The 24,077-nt window shown below is 34.6% G+C and overlaps 2 protein-coding genes across 3 annotated transcripts in view; both read right to left on the bottom strand.

The window, feature by feature from the left end:
• LOC111052344 (glutamate synthase 1 [NADH], chloroplastic) overlaps window positions 1-590 on the bottom strand; it is a 97,699-nt gene extending 97,109 nt beyond the window's left edge. Inside the window, exons 1-2 of one of the 2 annotated variants that reach the window (XM_039437794.1) lie at window positions 517-590; window positions 3-210 (exon numbers count right to left, since the gene is read on the bottom strand). The gene's annotated coding sequence lies outside the window, so the exon portion shown is untranslated. Of the gene's footprint in view, window positions 1-2; window positions 211-516 lie in introns of those variants that run through there. The other variant, XM_039437795.1, reaches the window with a different exon arrangement.
• A 6,764-nt stretch (window positions 591-7,354) lies between these two features.
• Window positions 7,355-24,077, bottom strand: part of LOC111052381 (protein maelstrom 2) — a 34,870-nt gene continuing 18,147 nt past the window's right edge. Inside the window, exons 8-14 of the mRNA XM_039437793.1 lie at window positions 22,907-23,061; window positions 19,894-20,085; window positions 19,274-19,339; window positions 18,469-18,526; window positions 13,377-13,586; window positions 11,149-11,193; window positions 7,355-8,574 (exon numbers count right to left, since the gene is read on the bottom strand). Of these exons, the coding sequence (XP_039293727.1) occupies window positions 8,528-8,574; window positions 11,149-11,193; window positions 13,377-13,586; window positions 18,469-18,526; window positions 19,274-19,339; window positions 19,894-20,085; window positions 22,907-23,061 (773 nt within the window). The 3' untranslated portion in view covers window positions 7,355-8,527. The remainder of the gene's footprint in view (window positions 8,575-11,148; window positions 11,194-13,376; window positions 13,587-18,468; window positions 18,527-19,273; window positions 19,340-19,893; window positions 20,086-22,906; window positions 23,062-24,077) is intronic.

Here is a 24,077-nt window from a genome sequence, read left to right as displayed (position 1 = left end):
ACCTGAGAAAATTCTTTAGAAAAAATAAACTGACGTGGTCGTCAACACGTAAATGAGTTTATTTTAAAATATTATAACTGAAGAGACCAACACTTGCACGAATTTTCACTAAAATACTCACAAAATTATTATAATCTGTGTTAAGGCGAAAACAACATCAATAACCAAGAAAACCTATACAGTAGAAATGTATGCTACATTATTCAACTTCTATTCATCATAGAATAATGGCATGAGTATTTTGTTCACAAATTAAAGATACATTCAGAATCTAAATTATATTATATGTATAATTAATTAGAAAAAATACTCTTGCCAAGATTTTAGACTAAAACCAGCCACAGTATTTCATAACCTCAAAGCTAAGATTTTTGACACAATAAACACTTTATTCACAGAAAGATGGAAAATAATAATTGAAATATTTTGATAATTTAATCAAATATTCTGAAAACTATAATAAAACAGACAAAGTAGAAGCTCGAAGCCGGTAATCACAATCATAAACGCATTTACCAACGTTGTGATGGGCAAGGTAGGAAGCTACAAACACAACTGAAACTGAACTGACAAAATACTTGCTCTAACCACTCTAACCTTAGATTTACAGTTCACGGCTGAAGTGGTGTTGGTTCTATAGCGAGTTGACAAACTTTCCTGTAGATTGCAGTAGTAACTGGACTTTTATCATGCATGGTTCACGTGATCAGAAAAATCGATTGAATTGACGCTTTACATTTACAACTTCAGGATAAGTAGGTATATTGTTACTTTCCTTGCCCTACTACCATAGGTAAGGAGTCCAAAAACATGATTTTTGGGTATTGGTGTGTGTGTGTGTGTGTGTGTGTGTGTGTGTGTATGTCTGCGAAGACGATAACTCCATTTCTAATTAACCGATTGACTTGAAATTTTAAACTTAAGGTCCTTATACCATGAGGACCCGACAATAAGAAATTCAATAAAATTCAATTCAATATGGCGAAAAAAATAGCGGATGACTAAAAAACCATGTTTTTCACGAAAATGACTCTAACGATTTTCTTCAAATTTATACCATGGATAGCTATTTATAAGCCCTATCAACTGACATGAGTCTCATTTCTGGGAAAATTCCAGTAGCTCTGTAATATTCTTGAGAAAAATGGCGGATAATGACTAAAAAGCCATGTTTTTCACGGTTTTCTCAAAAACGGCTCTAACGATTTTCTTTAAATTTATACCATGGATAGCTATGACATGGGTAAAATTTAATTATTTATTTATTTAATTATTTAATTTAATAATTAATATCAACTGACATGAGTCTCATTTCTGAAAAAAATTGCAGGAGCTTCGTAATATTCTTGAGAAAAATGACAGTTACTAAAAAACCACGCTTTTCACGATTTTCTCAAAAACGGCTCTAACGATTTTTATCAAATCCATACCCTGTATAGTTATTTATTAGCTCTATCAACTGACATGAGTCTTTTTCCTGGTGTACAAATGGGGGGTCCACCCAATCCTTGAGAAATTGACTTTGTAACCTCCTTCTCGTGCATGAGGTAGGTAGGTAGGTAGAGCAGTTTATAAAAAGAACACAGTCATAGTCAAGATATTTCATCTGTAGAACAGCTGTTCTGACGAATTTAAAAAAATCATCGAATTTCACAATTATTTACATAAAGGAAAAAGTACTCTGAAAACAATTGTATTATACACATATATAGTAGTCTGATCGTAGTTGCAAATATGTTGCCGTCAATCGTCATTATGTTATTCCCCTAAATTATTCTCGTTTGGATAATGAGGCTTATAGTTCAATAAGCAAGGAAAGTTGTGTGTGAGTGTACCACACCAGATTTTTTGATAAAGTGATCGATCATTATTGCAGAGTTGAAGTTCTATCCCAATCATATTTATGATCTGTTATTATATTCATAAGTAAATATAGTCTACATTATTACCAATCCCATCCCATGAGGCAATGAGATTGTTATTGCTGATTATCTAATTGCAAATTATTGAATGAGTTCATCCAATATTTTCAACATTCAGGAAACAATACTAAAGTTATTTGTGTCATTTTTTAGTACATTTTGGATGTTCTTAATCATTACTTGTTATTTATACTCCGCGCACACCGATACTGGGAATACCAAAGTTTGGTCTTTGGTGCCCGGACACCACTGCCACAGAATATACAGAATGGAAACTTGTAATCAATCGCCTATCTAACCAATGCTTTTTACATGACCCCAATACTAAACACGTCACGTGACCTTGGGAAGTTCCAATCTTGGTCTTCTGATTGGCTCGTGGCAGTGAATGAGATCAATTGATCCGGATCATTGAAGTGATCCGAACCTACCATCAATACTATTACAATGCGGCGCTTCCTAACAAGATGGCGGATTTTGGCGTCAGGGTAAAGCCAAGTTTCCGTACTGTATGTATACTGTGCCACTGCGATGTTATCCCACGCTGCTCCCTCTCACTCTTATGCTTTCCACTCTCGGGTCACGGGGAATTATTTTTCATCGCTCTTATTACTTTTAATAAATAATTAGGTCCACGTTACAACTTATGGCAGTATTCGATTAACATTGTTGTGCTATCCTCGCCTATCATTCGGCGAAGCAGTTAGCGCTTTTATTTTCTACCTCCGCAACGTTGCCAGATCGTTTTCAACAATGTAGAAAGATATAGTTCATTTAAAAAATATTCAATTCGGAAATTCTATTATTTAATCATTGAAAAACATATTTCTTGAATAAAATAAAATTGATTAACCTATTTAAAACAAGAATAAACAGTTAATATTTAATCAGATATACCGGTATGAGCAATCCTCCATAGAAGATGCCTTGGCAGTGTCAAGGCAGAGAGTCGGCAACGCTGCTCTCCTATCTTTATCCACTGCCATTATGATGTAACGTGAACCTCACTATAGGACATAAACAAAAGACACCAGATTTTGATGACCCAGCTATGATCAACCAAAATAGTTTTTTCTTGGATTTTGTCAAATAATTTATAAAGTGAACTGGCTGGCTCAGGTGTGAGCCAGAGTTCTTGATATATATATTATTATTTCCGGACCTCTAACATATTGATGATTGGTTTTAGGCAGCCGGGACCAACAATTAACGTGTTCATCTAAGGTAACCCGAGACTTGCCAGAACAGGAAACGAGTCTAGAGCCATTGGTTTGCAAAGCCAGCAACTAATCCACTTGGCTACTGTACAGCAACTCTATTCGCCTATTTTCATTAGGATTCAAACCTCCGATGGCACTCTCACAAACATAGATGCAACACTTTTTACATATTATATATATTTTTTACTTTATTCTCTAGGAATAAAGTGACTGCTGTAATGCTACATCTCGGTACTAATTAAGAAGCAACTCTTTTTCTCTGAGGATAACGTTAGTTACCTGATGGTGTAAGGGCAACCGAGGGAGTAGAAAATATTCTAGTCCCATGATTCACACATAATTTTTCCTTCAATTTAATTTATACAGAGTTGGTTAAAATTAAAGAAATAGTTCATTTCTTTCACAATTTATAATTTTTCAGTAGGTTTCATTTGAATACTCCTACTGTCAAATTATCCTCGTAAAAGGAATATCTCGTTATTTCTATAATTTTCACTAACTTTATATATAAACATAATTTAACTAGCCCATCAAGATCTTTCTTTTATATTAAAAAGCTTCCTGTGACATATTTTAACTAATCATATGCAAAGACACTACCCAAGTTATAAAATGAGATTACTTTCAGACATTTGCCACGTTAAGTCCACGTTGGTATCGCGGCAAATGCCACACTCTGGCCCCGTGAGTCCACATTGGCATCACGGTGTCATTCATTGCTTCAAGCTCCATGGTTCCACAATTGCTATCTATTTCCATCAGGCTATTTAGCCAGGGGCCCACAAGCATGTGAAAATGCCCTTGGTCTATGAATACATGTGATATTGTGCCACAATAACTGATATGCTGCTCAGCAAAGTTCTAATATAAAAGTGCATACTCGCAGCTCAGCTACGAAGTGAGTTTATGTCAGTTGTAGTTTTATAGGGGTACGCGACTAGGTGCCGCCACGACTACTTGTCCCCTTTTAAAACCGGTTTTTAGGGGACAAGTAGACGTGAGCCATACCCGTCTAGTTGTATCCTTTCTGAGGAGGTGATGACTAGTCGGGGGGACACCCTGTCGTAAGGGTGCGAAATGTCAAGTTGTCGTTTACGGTCGGGACTAGTTGACACCTCCGGTCCAGTAGGTGTCAAATAGTCGGGGGGACAACTTGACGGCAGTGGCATATTTTTACGAGGGTACAATAGTCATCTACGGTCACGACAACCTATCCCCTCGACTCCACTCCACAAGAAATCATTATTCCGGTTGGCTCTTCATGGTTATGCAACCATGGTGCAATCAAGAATAAGTATACAAACAGACTGGATGTTGAAAGAGCCTCAAAAAATATTTGTCTAGCATTAGTGATAAGTTATTTGTAATCTTGAGTAATCAATAAACTTTAAACCGGTTTCATTTTTATATGAAACATCTTTAAACGCTACTCTTCTTAATAATCATACTCATAAAATTTGTTTAAACAGTGTCTGTGAGTGTAGAAGACACAGATACAACGTGAAGATTCTCATTGGCGTTCTTATGGTCTGATTGCAATCTGAGCGCAAGAGTGTATAAATCATTATTATTTATCCTCATATTAATTACCAGACTTCATGTAATACCTCAGTTGATAACCAGACTGATAGCTTCATCTGCCATATCATTCATTGATGAATGAAAATTTGACTGTCCTAGCATTAGGCTCAATTTACTCGTAAACGGTGCGTCTGACGGGAAAATATAGCTAAACAAAATGTGTTTTATTGTGTTCTACATCTGGTTCGGTCATCAAAAGGGCTTATTATTCATTTTTTTGTTTCAACCAACTCGAAAAATATCATCCTAAAAATAGCAAAGACGGCGAATATCTCCCGTACCGTGCGTTTGACGGGAAAATGTTACTGAACCAAAAGTGCTTGGAATTCAATTCTACATCATAACCAGTAATAAAAATTGCTTGATCCCTCCTCTCTACGCCGCGGGGGTGTAACTCGTGCCAACTGGTGTTCTGTAGGTGACAAGTAGTCGGGGTGACAAGTTGACGCCAACGTGATCCATCCCCGTCTACTTGTCTCCTTTCTAAGGAGGTGCCAACTAGTCGAGGGGGCACCCTGACGCGAGGGTGCGAGGTTTCAAGTTGTCGTTTACGGTCATGACTAGTTGGCCCCTTTGGTCCAGTAGGTGTCAAGTAGTCGGGGGGACAACTTGACGGCAATGACATATTTTTACGAGGGTACAGGTAGTCGCCTATGGCCAAAATGACCAGGTGTCAAGTAGTCGGGGTGACAACTAGACGGCTACCCTTTTATAGTAGAAGAGAACACCTCACACAAGACTGAAATGACTGGTTTGCGATGCATTCTATTGTATGAACTGTTTTTTATAATCATATAAGTACAAATTTTGATAGACTTCAAATTATTGTTTGAATTTAAGAATAAAGTGTGATGACACAATGGAATCACAGGGCAATTATGGCATTTTGTGATACCATTGTGGTGGCCCCCTGATGCCAACATGTCACCACATTTTTGAATTGCTCTATTTCCATCAATTCTTGAAATAAATGACTTATTATCATATCCATAGTTTTCTCTATCCAATATCTTCAATATTTGGCCAAAAAATATTTTTCGCCACACTTGGATGTAATCAGCTGGTTTACGTGCGTCATATGGAGGCCGAAAGTGATTGTTTTCCGACCAGGCCGGTAAAACTTTACGGCCCTAGGGCTGTAAAATGACCTTGAATAACAGCTGATCGTGTCCGATCTCACAAAAATCATAGAGATAATCTCATAACGACTGTAATAATCTATATAATTATGTATCGTGAATCGCGGTATCATGTCTATAATATATTTTATAAATTACTGTTTCATAATTTAATATTTATTATTGTGTTTTTGATATCAAACAATAGAATACGATGATATCTCTATAGCCTCAACAATATAATGTTGGCTGCATTGTCCATTGTCAGAAAGGTACGTATCGCAAGTATTTAAAAGTGAAGAATCGAATTTGAAATCAAAGTACAATAATTGTATCAATATTTAAAAGTGAGGTAGAGTAATAATTGTTTATTTTTTACTATCGAATTGCAATACAATCAACAATAATAATAGGAAAATACAGCAGAGATCTGAAGTTTAAGGTAAGCCTACTGGTGAAACCCAGCCTTGACTGAAAAATTCCTAGTAATTTTTCCGTAATTCATTATTAAAACTTTTAGATAATTTTTCTTCAATATCAAACCATATAGAGAAAACATTAGGCCCACTCAAGATTGAATCTTCGAATGTTTTCTCTATGATTTAACTATTTTCAGAGCAATATTTTGTTGTGAAAATGCCGGCAAACCGGCTTCAAGTTTGCCGCTATACACTATATTATAGTAGCCTACATACGTTACCTGACTTACAGGCCCCTACGATCAACATTATGCAATGGCCGAGAGCGTAAAGGCGTAATACATCAGAACTTAAAGCTCAGTGATTTACAAACATGATCTAGGTTCGAACCTCAGTCAATGACATTTTTTTTGTCGATGACTTTCGACTTTTATTAGCTATTTTCTATATTAGTTACCGTAATTTAAATTTCAATCAATTTTTTAGATATATTTTGAGACAAAACTGTGAAATATGCAATTATATTAATTTTTTAATCACATTATTTCAAAATAGTAATGAAAATTCTATTCATCCATCTATCCATGAGATATTGCACCAGGCGCAAAGCGCGAGCTATAAAAATTCAATTATTCGAAATATTAATAGTATAAAAATATTGTCACTATTGTAAATCATTAATTAATAATATTGAAATTAATTGACAGTGAAAGTTGTCATAACCAAGATTCAAACTATCAAAATAGGCTGTTTGAATTTTATTTATTTTTCAATTTCTTATATATTGGGAAGTTTTTTTTTGGTGTGGCGAAAAATAGCGTTCGCAACACGGGCAAAAATGTTTTTCCGGCTCTCGAACGCTTCAAGTTCTCGACTTCTTCTCGAACTTGAAAACCGCGATCTCGAGCCGGAAAACGTACATTTTCGACCCTAGGTGCGAAATATACTATTGTGCCAAAATGAAATTGAAATTATAGCTTACCATATGGGCACTTTCAAGTGCTTGAGTGTAGTGGCATAGCGAAAATATAGCATAAGCTTATGTTATATTTTCTCTATGGTAGTAGGTACTTTTGTATTCTGAACAAGTAAGACTCTCTTGAATACTATATATTACACAAAATACAGTAGAACAAGGTGCTAAAGCAAACAAATTAACTTCGTCATTAAAAAAACATATCCTTTGTTAAGTAGAAAATTTACACTTACATAAATCACAATTTTTAACATTCTTTCTTAACAGCGTGTAGGAATAAGGAGCACTGAAATCGATAACAAATTGCACATGAACGCTTGATACAAATCAATGGTATTTTTACAATACGTACATTCAAAATTATTATAACTTCTAGATAAATAATAATAATGATAATATTATTATTATTCTAGATAAAAAAATACATATTTAACATGGATAGAAGTGGGCCTTATTTTACAAGACAACTTATTGATAACCGAATATTAAATTATCCACTTTGTCTTACATGAAAAATCAAAGAGTTAAATACATTGAATGAAACGCCGGATAATGAAGGATTCACTAGAGACATGAGGATTCACAACTGATCAATAACTGAATATCAAATTACATGAAAAAGAATGAATTAGAACTATAAGATTATTACTTCACCTCTACGGACGCAATTTAATGGGCATATATTTCTATTGCATATAAACGCTTTGACAACATATTTGCTTTTTTCGAAGTAATTGTCAATTATAACTAAAAATGAAATTTGAAACCAAATTCAATTAATACATTCGGATAGTGTAAAAAATAAAATTTGGATCTTCGAAATGAAGTTGGATTTTGGAGTTCAATCTATTCAAAATTATTATAACTTCTAGATAAAATACATATTTGACAAGGATAGAAGTAGGCCTTATTTTACAAGACAACTTATTGATAACCGAATATTAAATTATCCACTTTGTCTTACATGAAAAATCAAAGAGTTAAATACATTGAATGAAACGCCGGATAATGAAGGATTCACTAGAGACATGAGGATTCACAACTGATCAATAACTGAATATCAAATTACATGAAAAAGAATGAATTAGAACTATAAGATTATTACTTCACCTCTACGGACGCAGTTTAATGGGCATATATTTCTATTGCATATAAACGCTTTGACAACATATTTGCTTTTTTCGAAGTAATTGTCAATTATAACTAAAAATGAAAAATTAAAATTGAACATTACATTTTGATAATGTAATAATAAAATTTGGATCTTTGAAATGTAATTGGATTTTGGAGTTCAATCCATTCGAAGACTTCTAAAGTCACCAATCAAGTTGGTTTGTCCTGAAAATAGAAAAAATATAATAATTGGTTAATTTTATAAGAAGAACATAATAATATTCTCTACACACTTCTCTAATTTTGATATCGTATGATTTGAAGAATTGAATGAAAGTATCTCAATTTTTTTTAGAGAACGATCAACAAAGTTAATTTCAACAAAGATCAACAAACTTCTAAACAAAGTTAATTCAGTTAATTTTTATGAGTATCGTTTAATTGGACTGACAAAATGTTTCATAGGAGTTTAATTAACGGGGCTAATTTTAATCTGCATTCACAATGGAACGTCACCTTCAATTTAGACAAAAAAATCAAAACTAATTTCAATAATAAGACAAGAGATAAAACTAACAAAAGTTGTTTGTTCTTAGTCTACTGATTGGATTAGATGAGAGTAAATGAAAATATCGTAGACATACAATCTGCACCAGTAACGATAGTAGAATAACTATTAAGATGGATCTTACATTTTATTGCTTGCTTGTACTTCAGGATAAATCAGGAAATCAGCTACAGGCTCAAGTAAAAATTAATTAATTTCCAACACACTGACAAAATCAGTTTTGTGAGCTGCATTGAAGCTTACTATTTTGAAGCTTATTAGGTCATTTTTTACTAACTTTTTTGTCGTACCGTATTAAAAAAAAATGCAAATTAAAGCTGCCCATATATAATCGCCAACCTTTACTTTGGTTAAATTCGCATTCAATTCAGTCAAGTGACTATCGTCTATAGTGACTATAACATCTATAGTGACTATCATTTTAGTAATTATTTGAATATCTAGTGTGAAAAGTACTGTTTTTTCTCCCTGAGGAAAAAGTTTGAAACCCGAGGCGAAGCCGAGGGCAACAATTTTCCTGAGGGAGAATAGTTATTTGTGCAACTAGTGCGCAAAGTGACAGTTTGCTGCACCGAAAGAAACGTTTACGCCCGAACCGTAGGCGAGGGCGGAATGGCTTCTTGAGTGCAGCAGAGGAGCTTTGCGCACGTATTTCACATTAAATTTTTCCTACAGTTACCATTGAATATGAAAAGTGGGTAATTATGGGTAAAATGATGGCTGAAATCCATCAAATGTTTGTGTGTGTGATGCTGTTATTAATAACAACCTTAATTCATTTAAAAATTAATAATCCAATTGAAGTTGAAAATTCACATTCAAAATACACGCCAAGAGCTCATTGGGATGGCTGCAAGATGGCTGAACCGACAAGCGCGCGACCTAGCGGGAAGAATCGTACCTAAGTTTGTTTCATCCAGCTAAAAACTACAGAAACAGGATTCAGAAATTTAGACTTTTGCTCAAATTACCGATAAAAATTTTCAAAGTAAACTGAAAAATATTTATGAAAATAACATAGACAATAGAGAATATTTATTGTAGTATTCTTATGTTTTTTTATTTATATGGATATCGAACGGTAATCATTAAACCTCAAAAATCGAATTTTATAATGTATATTTGCTACTTTTCTCATTGCTTGCAGTTGAAATAATAATTATCAATAGAAAAGAACTATTATCCATTATTAAATGATGAGAATTCGTAAACGATGATTATTTAATTATGATTTAGATGAACATTATTCTTGTTTTGGATTTCTAGATTGGGATTTTATCATAAATGTAGGGTAGCCATTGAAATGATTCTTATCTAAATGTAACCATAGTCATTGTTACCAACTTAATTTTTGTTTTCGTGCACTAATCCTCCATATAACCCACCAACTATTTTGTGTTGCCATGTTGCAAATCTGGAATGCAAAAAAAAATTTCCCGCACTAGAGCGGAAAAGTGATTCTTTGCGTTCTGTAATCAGTGCAGGAATGGCCACTTTTCAAGTTAACTCTAGGAAAAAACATTTTTCACTAGTGATGTACACAACATTTTTCCTCCATCTACATTTACAGATACTGCATGTCAAATAATTTTAATAACTCACATTATTGGTGTCAATGTTTTATTTTACAAAATAACCTGAAATCTAAAAACTAAAAACCGATCGTCTGGTTGACAAGGTCTATAAATACGGTATTTATATAATAAATAGGCATTTAAAGACCTTGCTGGTTGACACTGCCGATTGCGCTATATATCGGCAAAAGTTGTAACAATTATCAGCTGGCCGACTGTCAAAAATGGCTGACTCCAGTTCGCGCGTTTCAGATTTGAATTGAAGATCAAAAATATTTGTTTGCTGGTATTTTGAATAGTATAATATATTTAAAAATATGTATACATTTTTATCGTCTACTAATATTAAGTATGTAATATCATACAAACATTTATTTCATGGATTGATCAAATATGTAGTTGAGGTATTGAATTCAGTTGGCTCAATGACAGACAACTCTATTATGTTTCCTCATCTGAGCTTCGACCTCCCAACCTATTTCAAATATTATTTTAATGGAGTTACTTTTATTCTCTAGGGAGTTTTTTTTTATTTTTAGTCCCGCAAGAGCAAGAAATGACACTTTATCGTTATGTCCCAGGGAGTAAAGTAAGTAATTTAAACAGTAGGTGGAAGAAATAAGTATTTTTAATGTAGTATAAGGATTATTTTCTCACCTCTTCCGCGTCCTCGACGGTTTTGATTATTGTTCGATCGCGATCCTGTAAAATATAATTATAAAAATAATAATTGTAGAGGTTATCAACAATAATTATTTCTGTATGCCTATGCAATTTCTAAAATATACAAACCATTATTACAGAAAATAATTATTCAAATCCCTATCGATATAGTACATCAAAAATATGGTCAGCTTGTCTTCCCGAGTAGATATTGTAATTGCAAATAAAAATTAATTGCTCCCAAGTAAATGGAAGTAGAGAGCAAATGCTTTCTCTGTGAAACGTCGAATTTTTTAGTAGTTACTTATGTTTTAATAACTAGTAGTTCTGTGAACAGTAGACCTCACGCAGTATTCTCATCCACAAGAACCTGATTGAAACTATAGACCTTATGGAAATACAGCAATAGACTGGCTTCTCCACACATCTGTGTAATCAATTGTCAGCTGATTTATGATGAATAATTATATAGTCTGATTTTTACTCTAATATTGGCGTATGAAGGAGGCTCCTTTTCCCTTTTATATTATCCTTGAAATGCGAAATTTTAAAAAACCTTGTATACACGTCGACGCGCAATTAAAACAGGAACATACCTGTCAAATTTCATAAAAATCTATTACCGCGTTTCGCCGTAAATGCGCAACATATAAACATTTAGAGAAATGCCAAACCGTCGACTTGAATCTTAGACCTCACTTCGCTCGGTCAATAAAAGTTACTTATATTTTTGAGTTACTGTTGACTTACTGAAAATACAAATAAATGCATACATCAGCAAAAATTCCTTTTTTCAAGTAAATTAAACTAATTTTATGGATCAAAAAGTTTGTATTTTTTGTAATTTATTTATTTTTGATACAATTACAAATCATATGAAATGATAAGAATATGCATACTATTATGATGCAATACTAATACTACTCGTATATTATACTGGAGTATGGAAAACAAGACTAGACTACTATGAAAATTCGGGCAAATCCTTCAATAACCAATTTTAGTCCTATCAACTAAAAATATAACGTTTTCACTATCTTAGTGAAATTACTTGATAACAATGCAGATACCAAATTATTTTTAATTTCATTGATTTTATAATTGACAATTTCAGCTTTATTCAACACTTTTTTGACAATTTGAGCTACATTCTCATTGTTGACAACTACGGGTACCCAAAAATTACTTCTGAATTGTTTCTAAAAGTACATAGTTTTGAATTTATTACAATACAACCTTATCTCCTTCAAAATACTCTCTATTAAAACTAATACACTTATCCAACAGCTCTTCCATTGTTCAAAACATTTTTTGAAGTCATCTCTAGGAATGGCTGCTAGCTCCTGCCTCGTTTTTTTATTGATCTCTTTGCTGTTGTCAAATCGTTGTCCTTCCAAGTTTTCGTTCATAATTGGTAACAAAAAAGTTGCAAGGAGCTACATCTGAAGGGTAGGGTGCATGAGGCAGCGGTAAAATGTTATTTCAAGCCAAAAATGGCCGAATAGAGTGAGATTACTGTGTTTGCAGGTGCGATGTCGTGATGGAAGATCCAGTCGCCTGTCTGCCACAAATCAGGTCTTTTTTATCTAACACTGTTGCCCGAACAAAACATATTTGATTGTCTGTCACGGTCAGAGCGCACAAGCTCTTGAATTTCGACGATTCGGGCATTTGAAGGACGTCCAGTACGATTGTTGTCATCAATTGACATGTCGCCATTTTTAAAACAAGTAAATCAATTATTGTACACTCGAGTTTTCCTCATAGCGTCATCTTTGCAGGCGGTCTTCAACATTAACATAGTTTCAGCATATTTTTTCCAAGAAAAAAAAATAATTTTGCAGCTGCATGCTGTTCATTGAAACTCACCATTACAAAAAAACGAAATGCGAACAAAAGAGCTCTAGCAAAAACTATCACTGCAGACGAACAGAACAAGCTAGATCGTTGAACTGAGCGGCACTCAACTAACAATGAGTTTCGCTGCACGCCCCTAGCGGCTCAAATTCGTACTACAAGAAGCAGGATCACAGCAGAGCAATTCCGGTTATTTTTGGGTACCCCCACGTATATGATGAATTCTAACTTTTTAGACTCATGCTTCAACAATCTATTTATTACCTATTACTGAAATTTTACAAAACTTCAAATATTACAACTAGTAAATGTTGATTTCTTTTTCACTCTGTAGTATAAAAATGTCAAACTACCAATTTGATTACCTCCGATGGACGGGAAGTCGTCCAGATTGTCGAATTTAGGAACGACTGCATCAGCCGAGGCTACCTTGGCCCAGCCGCTGGCCGTACTGCCGCTGGCGCTGCTGGCCGTCGCCATATTGCTCCATGTGCGCCTGGGGGGCTCTTCCACGGCTGCCGCTGCCGCCCCCGCCCCCCCATACATGTTCCCATCGTCGGCAGTAGTCACTACACCTACGACAACAAACAAACCAAATCATTCTCAAACAATTGCTTACTTGCAATCGTTTGCATAATAATTTAAAATTTTCCAGTGGTTTATTCATTTTTATTGGTTGTTTATTTTATGTTAGAAGCCTCTCGCTGATGACAAAAACAGGCATGATGAACATGTCTATATGCATCATTAATATGCATGTTCTTCCGTTCAAGGCCAGCCTAACATAAAATAAACAGCCAATAACAATAAATAAACCTCTGGAAAATCATAAATTAATTATAATGATAGAGAAATCATTTAACCTCAAATAGAGCAGCGAAATTAACAACAAAAAAATGGGAAATACAAAAACAAAGCCTCAGAATAGTGTCCTCGAAGCCTTTCGCTGTGATGACACAACAATGTATGAAGTCTGTGAAGCACCGTTAATGGCCAGCCTAATGAACAAAAAATATATAGTTCCAGTATACATAGTATGAAATATGGTTTAGATATATAGTATGAAATATACGGTTTACAACCAATATATTTATGTTGTTGCCCAATATATACATAAAAATAAGAGTAAAATGAACACAAGAGGTATGGTTCATTCATACAAAACTCGCCAAAGACAACAACTTGACACCCAACGTACACGATTAACTAAAGTACAGAAGTCCCATCACGTCTTGGGAACAAAGGTCTACAATAGGTTGCAGGGGCAATAGATAATTATCCAGTCTCTTTGTTCAGCAAATCACTATTCGATCTTCTGCATGCAAACCCCTTCTATTCTTTGGAGTTTTTCTCACATTCTTTATAATAAATTAAGTGTTATGAATATTTCATTGGGCCCGTTCTGTGTACATGGAATGTGGTAAATTGTCCGATTCACAATTTACCAAGTAAAAAGTTCCGCGTTCCATGGGAGGAATTTGACAGATTCTGTTCCAGTTCCAAAATCCTGCCCCACAGTCGAAGTGTGGTAGATTGTCCGACCTAGTACAGTTCCAACTATCTGAGCTCTCATTGGTCGAATATTGTAGTCTGCTTGCTTCTCTGCGCAAGCGCTGATAGTTTGGTCACCATAGCATAGCGTAGAATACATAACCAACAATATGATGTTTGATAACCATTCATTAAATGAATTTTTCTCGATAGAAAATTTGAGAGTAATGGAATAAAAGAAATTTACACTTTTCTAGACGGTACGTTTGTAAAACAGCCTTTCTTCATTCACGCAGCTAGTAAACGACACATTTTAGTGTAAATCAACTTTATATTTTTCCTACAGTTACGTTGAAAAGTGGCCATTGCTGCACTGATTACAGAACGCAAAGAATCACTTTCCCGCTCTAGTGCGGGAAAAATTTTTCTGCACTCCAGATTTGCAACATGACAACGCAAAATACTTAGTAGGTTATATGGAGCAACAGTGCAGCAAAATCAAAATGAAGTTGGTAACAGTGACTGGGCTGCTATAGTGAGCAGAGGTGCAACGAGGCACAACGCGATAATTATTATTCATTATAATATTATAACCAACGACAACGAGGACTTTAGGATTTTAGGATTAAGGTTTTTATCAATAATAAAATTACACAGAAAAACATTTGATGGATTTCAGGCAATTTTACCCATAATTACTCACTTTTCATATTCAATGGTAACTGTAGGAAAAACTTAATGTGAAATACGTGCGCAAAGTTCCTCTGCTGCACTCAAGAAACCATTCCGCCCTCGCCTACGGTTCGGGCGTAAACGTTTCTTTCGGTGCAGCAAACTGTCACTTTGCGCACTAGTTGCACAAATAACTAATGTGCGCGCCAAAAGCTTGAACCAACGATTTTGAAATGGCGTTCCATGGGAACATTTTGCATTAGTCACGTGATGGAACAATTTACGATTGGAACTGGAACAATTTACTGTACACAGAACGTACACATTGACATTGCTGATGACTGTATGGTCCGATAGCAAAAGAATTAAATCTATCTATCCATGTATTGTGCTTCCTAAACATTATAGTCTTGGTCTTCTGATGAAATCTCACTCACAAATTTACCAATAATTGCAAGTGCATTTTTCACTGGATTCACTTTCTAATTGAATAAATAATTATCGAAACGTTTATCGAAACATAAAGCAGGCCTCTACTGTATGTAATTAATTGACCGAAGCGGAGCTGAGGTCTTAGTTTCGACTCGATCGGCTTTTGTCTGTTTGTTTGTACCGCAGTTACAGTCGCAGTTATTGTCCGATTTGGATGAAATTTGGTATGCAATTTCTTTGAAACAAGGCGCAGAAACGTATGTGTATCGATTTTTTGTAAGAACTCCGGTTTTTATGTAATATTTAAAAAACCGTAAACTAACCTAAAAATTTACTTCTTCGTATCTTTGAAGATACAGCAATTCATGTTCCTACTTTTTCGCATCCACTGGGCAATGGTGTCCAAGACGGTTAGAGCGTAGTTCGACACACTGTGGGACCCAGGTTCAAATCTCGTCCCGACCAGATTTTTTTGCAGACGATACTAATTGTTTTATTAGTTAATTAGTTTTATTTTAGTTATTTTTTAACTGAATTTTCAGTTTATCAGGTACAATAATTATTTTATTGTATGTTTTTTTGAGTCGCTCTACAGTGTCAAGTATTTTGTTTTCCTTTAGGTATGAGTTCGGAAACCGATTTGTGAGCATTAACATTCTGCATAGGCATAACAAGCCATAACATTGAATCCACTTTTCATGAAAAACATCATTAGCAACCTCCTGTCATTGTCACCAACAAACTCATCTTATTTAGAATCATTTTCCATCTCACCATCGTCTGTGAGACGATTCATCATCTAAATTGCCTACTGCATATTACATTTTTCCGTCAGTTGAACGATTTCTTATAATTATTAGAAAAGTTGTAATATATGTTTATATTGTAAATATGGAGACGATATAAAGGTACCTCCTTGATAAGTCCGGTGTCCCTGCAAACAGTGTCTCTAGCACTTTCAATGGAGAAAATAATAGATGACATAGCTAAATCTTCACAATATACTGTACTTACTGCCCTTCTCATTAGATTAAAAATTGTATTCATGAGCGAGGTCTACGGTTCGCAGAACTACTAGTATACTCATCAAGATGTATCCGTCTCTTTAGTGAGATTAATTTCAAACAGTCTATTCCCTATACATAACATCCAATGCTTTCCTTCCATTCGACCAATGCTGACATTTTAAATTGAATATCAATTATACCAACAATAAATGTATTCTAGGTATGCAATAAATGTATTCATTGGTTTGCATGTAACCAATAAATGTATTCGTTGGTTTGCATGTTGATCTTATCCAAAGTTAGTAGTTCTCGATATCAACCAACTAAGAATTGTTTATTTTGCATAATATGCAAAATAAACAATTCTTACATATTATGTTCAGTCAATTCTGTCTTATGGAATTATTCTTTGGGTGGTGCTTCTAGAGCTCTGCTCCAGGAAATATCAGTCACCCAAAAAGCAATCATTAAATCTGGCCTTGGACTAAGTAGAAGATTCCCATGTAATCAGGTATTTATTATATTTCCTGTTTTCAGAATCAGCTTTTTATAAACAGTTCTTATGTACATGTACAAAAATGAAATGTATTTCAACCCACAAGATAACCACAACTATTTTACTAGGGGCGCCCGTTTTCACTATTCTGGCCTTCCACGAAACATTCGGTCAGCCTGTGATATAAATATATCCTACCTATGTCACGTTATCATGTCAAATGTTCCACTCCCAATAAGTCACCTTGGGGGCTGCGGTATATCCAATTATAAAAGAATAATATCAAACTGGTTGACGACTTTGGATGAGGATCAATGTGAACGTGTTCTGAAATCGATTTACCAACCATAGTTTCATTTGCATTTTATTTACTTTTTTTTGTTCTCCTTTTCTAAAATTTATATATTATTATTATTATTATAGTTATTATCAACAATATATTTTCATATATTTATTTCTCTATCTATAATAATTCATGAATCTATTATGGATTCTCTAGCTACAATTATTTCGTTTCTAAATTTACTCTCTGTGTGCTGCTTGTTGATTCTTCACAGCTGACGCGTGTGTGTATGTGTGTGTGTGTGTGTGTGTGTGTGTGTGTGTTGTGTGTGTGTGTGTGTGTGTGTTGTGTGTGTGTGTGTGTGTGTGTGTGTGAGAGAGAGAGAGAGAGAGAGAGATGATTGAAGGGGGTTGGTGAGAGTGTTTGTGAGTGATGATTTGGGGGGGGGGAGGGTGTAGGGATGGTTTTAGTTGATTCAACATTAAACATTAATTTCATAATTAGAGCAATAAAATTAATTTTGGATTGGCAAAGACCCACAAACAGACTTTTTTAGTCTATGTGGACAATTACTATTTCATGATCAGGGTATTGGTATGCTGCACATTCACCTTAATACTACATTTCCGTATAATATTAATAGATCTATAATTTATAATAATAATAGTATTTAGTAATAGTAATAATGGTGTTATCAAAGTAATGGGGATAATTCCCACTATAACGTATTGCTTTATTTAATTAATTTGAATTTTTGTAGTTGCTATACCCTGTGTATGTATCATATTCTATAATAATATGTTGTATTATTCTATGGAAATAATAAATGCAATTCAATTGTCTACTAGCGTTGAATCTTATCAACATCAGATTGGGAATTAAAACAACTGTTGTTATTATCATCATAAATATTCGAAATTACTCTGAATTGTAAATGAGATTTTTCAATCTAGATACTCATTGAATTTAATTTCCATCCAGAAATGAAGCCACACTGCTCTTAGCTCACAATATTTTTAACTTGCTTTGATAGCGTAAAATAATTTCCTAAACTATTCTATTTAGAAGTAACTTACTAGAATGTACACTGGATGCGTCCGAGTCCCAGTAGCTACCAGATCTGGAGTAGTGCGGCTGAAATCAAATCATCAAAATCAACACACTTCTTTCAATTTATATAAACAATTAGTCAAATTGTATTACCTACACATACAGTATAGAAAACATTGGTCTGAATCGCTCATCAAGCTACATCCAAGTACGGTAATAAACCAATAACCTTGAAAATTTTATTTGTACAATCTTTCTAGGGAATAGAACCGAACTGAGTGAATAATTTTCCAAATTCAGGTTTGCATATGGAAATGAATGGAGTGATGTTGAGTTTACTTTCAAGTCCAAACATTCAGTTATCCAATGTTAATTTATGTAGCACTATTCTAGATTTTCATCATAGACCAATCAATATTATTGTTCTCATCACTCAATTAAATTCTTATTTGTATTTTGTTGATTAGATATTTTAAATAAATCTTTCAAGCATTTGTGCAAATCAACACTAAATACTAATTATGATAATGTGAATTTGGACATAATAATAACAATTGAAAGTGTTCTGAGACATGGGTATTCGTGAAACGTTTTGCTGTACTCATTACAATTTTTATAGAAAATTGAATTCTCTAATTGATATATTATCTTATAATACTAATAGGATCCTTTAATTGTAAGCTCATCACGGATGCAAAAATGCCTCATCACTTACTTCCTGTATAGCAAGAATACTTGGAAGAAATTAAATCCAAATATAATAAAAAATAATAATTGGAAAAAACGTATAATACGATCAAGAAAATAATTCTTCAAGTACATGTTTCTCACCTCTCTTAATGGCTCCTCTTTTCTTGGTATGTAATTTGTATTACGATTCTCTTTCAATGGCGCACTCTGTAAAAACAATATTTCATATCAGGACTATTCTGTATTGAATCCATAAATAATTTCAAATAGCAATAGGTCTACTCTTAGTTTTTACAAAACGAGGTAACTCTTCTTTTTAAATCCACCCAAAATAGAAAGAAAGAGTTGTTGCATTTTTATTGACCATTCAAGTAATAGAAAAATAATAACTTGACTCCCGAAAAATTCAATTATTATAACATTATGATATTTTGATAGAACATTTTTATTGGTCAATCCTAATTGATAATAATGTGAATACATTTTTTATTGAAAAAGCTGATGTGGCCAGCCTTGTGTTGAATTAATGTTGTTCATTTTTTTGATCAGCTATATTGTGAGCTGTAATTGCACTAAATTATTCAATACATGTATAATAGCGTCATACTTTTGTCTTTACATGATATCCAATTATGATAATCTTCTATAGCACTCTCACATAATGATTATTCATCATTGACTCTCTTGAATGTCCGGGTCTTTAAAATGAACTTCTAACATTTCTTAGCAACTCTAGTTATGAATCAAACTACTTTGCTTACTGCCTTTGGCTTTTCCTCAACGTGTTTGCGTCTATTCCTCGAAGCTCCATCGAGGTCCGCTTGCTTGGGAACATGGAAGCCGGGAGTTATTGCGACTTTGAAATCTTTGCAAATGTGATCGCAAATGGTGTAGACCCAACGTTGAACTATCGACTTGGAACAGTACTGCGCGACATCTTCCTCCTCGTGGAACTAGAACATAATGTACATCTCTTAATTGAAGGGCCTTTCTTTATCAACAAACATTTGTGACTCGAATTCAAGATTCTTTCAAGTTTCTGTGTTGTAGTGAGTGCAAGGATTTACTAGAGATTAAATTTTTAAGAATGTTTCAATAAATAATAATTCAATGCAAAAGTAGTTGTAAGAACTCCATGACAATTTATTGAATGAATATGCTCGTAAATAGAATGGTTAGAACAGAACCATCATCAATCCAAGTAATAATGCACAATTGAAACATCATAAAAGATGAGCCCTGCTAAAGTCTACTATCCAAATTCAATAAGTAAGAAAAAAAATTGGAAACGTAGCTTCATTTCAGATCAAGACAAAAATAATATAGGCTATAGTAAAAAGTGTATTATTCTCAAAGGTAAAAGGTGTCTTTGTCCAAGGCTATGCGCTGACGACATAGTCCTCATGGTACAGGGAAAGTTCACTAACATTATTGCTGATGTCATGAACGTCAACCTTAAAATTTTTAATGACTGGTGTCTTGGAGAGGGACTAAGCATAAATCCCTCCAAGACTGTAGTTGTTCCATTTACAAGGAAAAATAGCCTGGAGTCTCTCTCCAGATTAAAACTTGGATCAACACAGCTTGAAGTATCAAGTACAGTCAAATACCTAAGGCTGACCATTGACTCTAAGCTGACTTGGAACAATCATTTAAATAATACACTGCATTGAGCAAAATGGGCACTTATGATGTCCAGGAGATTTGCCAGCTCCATGTGGGGGATGTGGCCTCACATAGCTCTGTGGCTGTACAAGGCAGTAATAAGGCGTCAGGTAACTTATGGATCACTAGTCTGGTGGACATTTACAGCCACAGCCAAACTCACAAGTCTACAAAGGATGCAAACACTTCTAGTCACTGCAGCTTTCAGGAGCAGCCCATCAGCAACTCTTGAAGTTGCTCTTGGCTTACTGCCATTCAACATTTTTATCATGGCAGAAGCACGAAAATCAGCCTATCGACTGAAAGTTGCAGGCCAATGGAGAGAAGGCCTGCCTGGAACAGGCAACTGTACAATCACCAAAGCTGTTGCTCACAGCCCTGTGCTTGAAATGACTTCAGATGTCATGAGTACGGAGGTGATTTTCACTAAGCCTTTCTCTGTTGAATTCTGCTCCAGAAAAGAGTGGAAGTCTGAAGAAGGGCCCTATTTCAAAAGAGGTAGCCTTGTCTGGTACACGGACGGTTCTCTCATTGAAGGGAAATCTGGCTACGGGGTGTACAGTGATTCGCCCAGAACACATCTCTGGTCATTCTGGACCACACTGTACTATCTTTCTGGCAGAAATTTGGGGCTTCATGGCTTATGCCATCATACGCATTGCCAGACGCTATTGCGACAAGCATATAGTAGTCTTGTCTGATTGTCAGGCAGCCCTCAAGGCTCTTGACTCCAATGAAATCAAGTCTAAATTGGTGTGGGAGTGCCACAAAACACTGAGCAGGCTTGCAACACGCAACTCTGTGCATCTTGGTTGGGTACCTGGCCATTTAGGCATAGGAGGTAAGGAGCGTGCAGATGAGCTTGCTAAGCGGAGTTCCAGTATGCCATTCTTTGGTCCAGAGCCAAGCTGTGGCATAATTGAAACAACTGACTTCCATACAATAAGTAAATGGTCCAGGGACTTCACCAACAATGGCAAGGTCACCCTGGTCAAGCACTTGGCAAAAGGCTGCTGGCAGACGCAAGCTCTTACTGCACCAGCTGGCTGGTGAGTTTGATTAGAGGTCAGGTCAAGCAGTTGATTGCCCTGATAACTGGACACGGCCACTTCAGGAAACATTTCCACACAATTGGACTCGGAAATTAAAGTCAGAAGTTTAGGCTTTGTAATCAGTCTGAAGAGACTGCCAAGCATATCATACTGGATTGCAAAAGAATAGGGACTAAGTGAAGGGCTCTGTTCGGCTGCAAGCAACCAGGTGATGAATGGGATGTTAGTATAGGGAAAAACTCCTGGACCTTTTAAAGGACACAGGTATTGGTTTGCCCAACTAACATACTTAGGACATACAATAAGCTTTTGTTAACGTGTGAGGTTCTTTGAACCTTTGGATCCTTGAATCAACCCCTTCAAAAACATAAACTATAGATAAAGTGTATTATTCTGTAGGCCTATAATTTATATTATGTACGCCTTCAAGAGTTGTGTGGCAGAGAGGGCCTAGAGCCCTAAATCCGCCCTCAATAAAGGAAATTATTTATTTATCTATTTATGTAACCAACGACACTGATGTGAAAAATTGGTGGATAAAAAGCTAAGACAAACCTTGTTATTTTTCTTCCAAATTTAGGTGATGGCACCTAAAGTGGGTTAAAAAGTGGTTAGTGGGTATGTTTCCTTTACCTGATCAATTTTCAGAGTAAACCATAAAATATTGAATTTATTTATATTGAAAACCAAATTCACACTCAATAAGCACTAAAAACTTTACAATATTGAACTACTTTGAAAATGTCTGAACCAAAATTAAAAACAAACTTATTCACTGATTACTTTTATAAAATTATTCAATTCAATAATATTCTTTTGAATAAAGTTGTGTACAACTTAAGTATAACTTTCAACAATTGTAAGTATAACTTTTTCAACAATAAGTTTAGTGGAACAGTCAATCTAATAAAACAAATAATGCTTAAAATGAGTCTATAAATAAAATTTGGTGGTAAATATATTTTTTTCAGAGAAATCGCTAACAATATGATATTATTGCTGACATGTAATTTTATCAAAGGAATCCCCAAAAATATAAGAATATAAAACTACTTACGTCACACGCGATCCCGTTGGTATACTTGTATGTATCAGTTTCGAGTATGGACAATGCAGTCGATACAGACGGACAAGTGTCCTTCTGCGCTTTATTTCGCAGTTCGTAAAAAAGCTTCGGAAGACTATAAACTTTGAACGTGTTTTCGGATAAATCTGAAACCATGAGACACCAACAACAATAAAATCAACACTCCGTCAATCCAACAAGGTTTAATAGAGAAATTGATTGCACACTTCACTCATTCCACGTGGATTAACCTTGATTCAAGGGTTATAGCTTCCTTGTCTTTTTGAATTTGTCATTTGCTTGTAATTTTATTACTTTGTCTGATCGTTTGTAAAAATTGAGATGTGACCTAGTTCCGTAATTATATTTATTTTAGTGGTTTGAATAAGCTCTATTTTCTTTTCTATTGTTTGCTTTAACCTAGTTGTTCGAACTCACTGCCGGCGCACAAGTTGTTCTTTGCCGGTAGTGCAATTTTTTTTTTGTTCTTTTTTTGGTAATTTGGCGTGATTTTGTTAGGTACAAGACTAAAATTTAGATAACTAACAAAACCTACAAAAATCAAGTTAGAAAGAACAGCTTTCTGAAAAAAATAATCAACACTTGGAAAGTGTACACTGAACTTTTACCATAAATTGCATACGTTATTATAACATTGGGGTATACCACTGTCACACCAGTGTGTACAATTTGTATGTACAATTACACCGTTCAATTTGTATTAATGATTCAAATTGCTTTCCAAGGAGTTATGTGTGAGCCTTTGTGTCACAAAATGAATAATTGGATTTTGTCAATTTTTTGGTTTTTGTTTTTAGAACAGTACATCAACATTTTTCAACACAAATTTGGATTCTCATAAAGTACACTATCCCGGTAAGAAATCTGATAAGAAAAACTCCTCAAAGTTTAACGAAATGAGCTTTAATTCAATGAGAAGTGAAATTTTTTCATTGATGATCCCCAAAAAATATTTAATTTGCTTGGATAATGAGATGAGATGATGAAAAATGCATGCGCTCGGTGGGTTTCGATTACACGACTATTATGTCATCAGCTAATCGTATCAAAGGTTGATAGCGCCTGCCTTTTCCTCTCAGTCGGAATCTGAGAGTGGGTTCGATCCCACCAAGCTCCTGTTGTCTGTTCATGTCATTATATT

Source organism: Nilaparvata lugens, chromosome 11 (genome assembly GCF_014356525.2).
Source record: "Nilaparvata lugens isolate BPH chromosome 11, ASM1435652v1, whole genome shotgun sequence".
NCBI lineage: Eukaryota > Metazoa > Arthropoda > Insecta > Hemiptera > Delphacidae > Nilaparvata > Nilaparvata lugens.
Note: the sequence above shows the minus strand (reverse complement) of the source record. Positions and strands in the feature narration are given on the sequence as shown.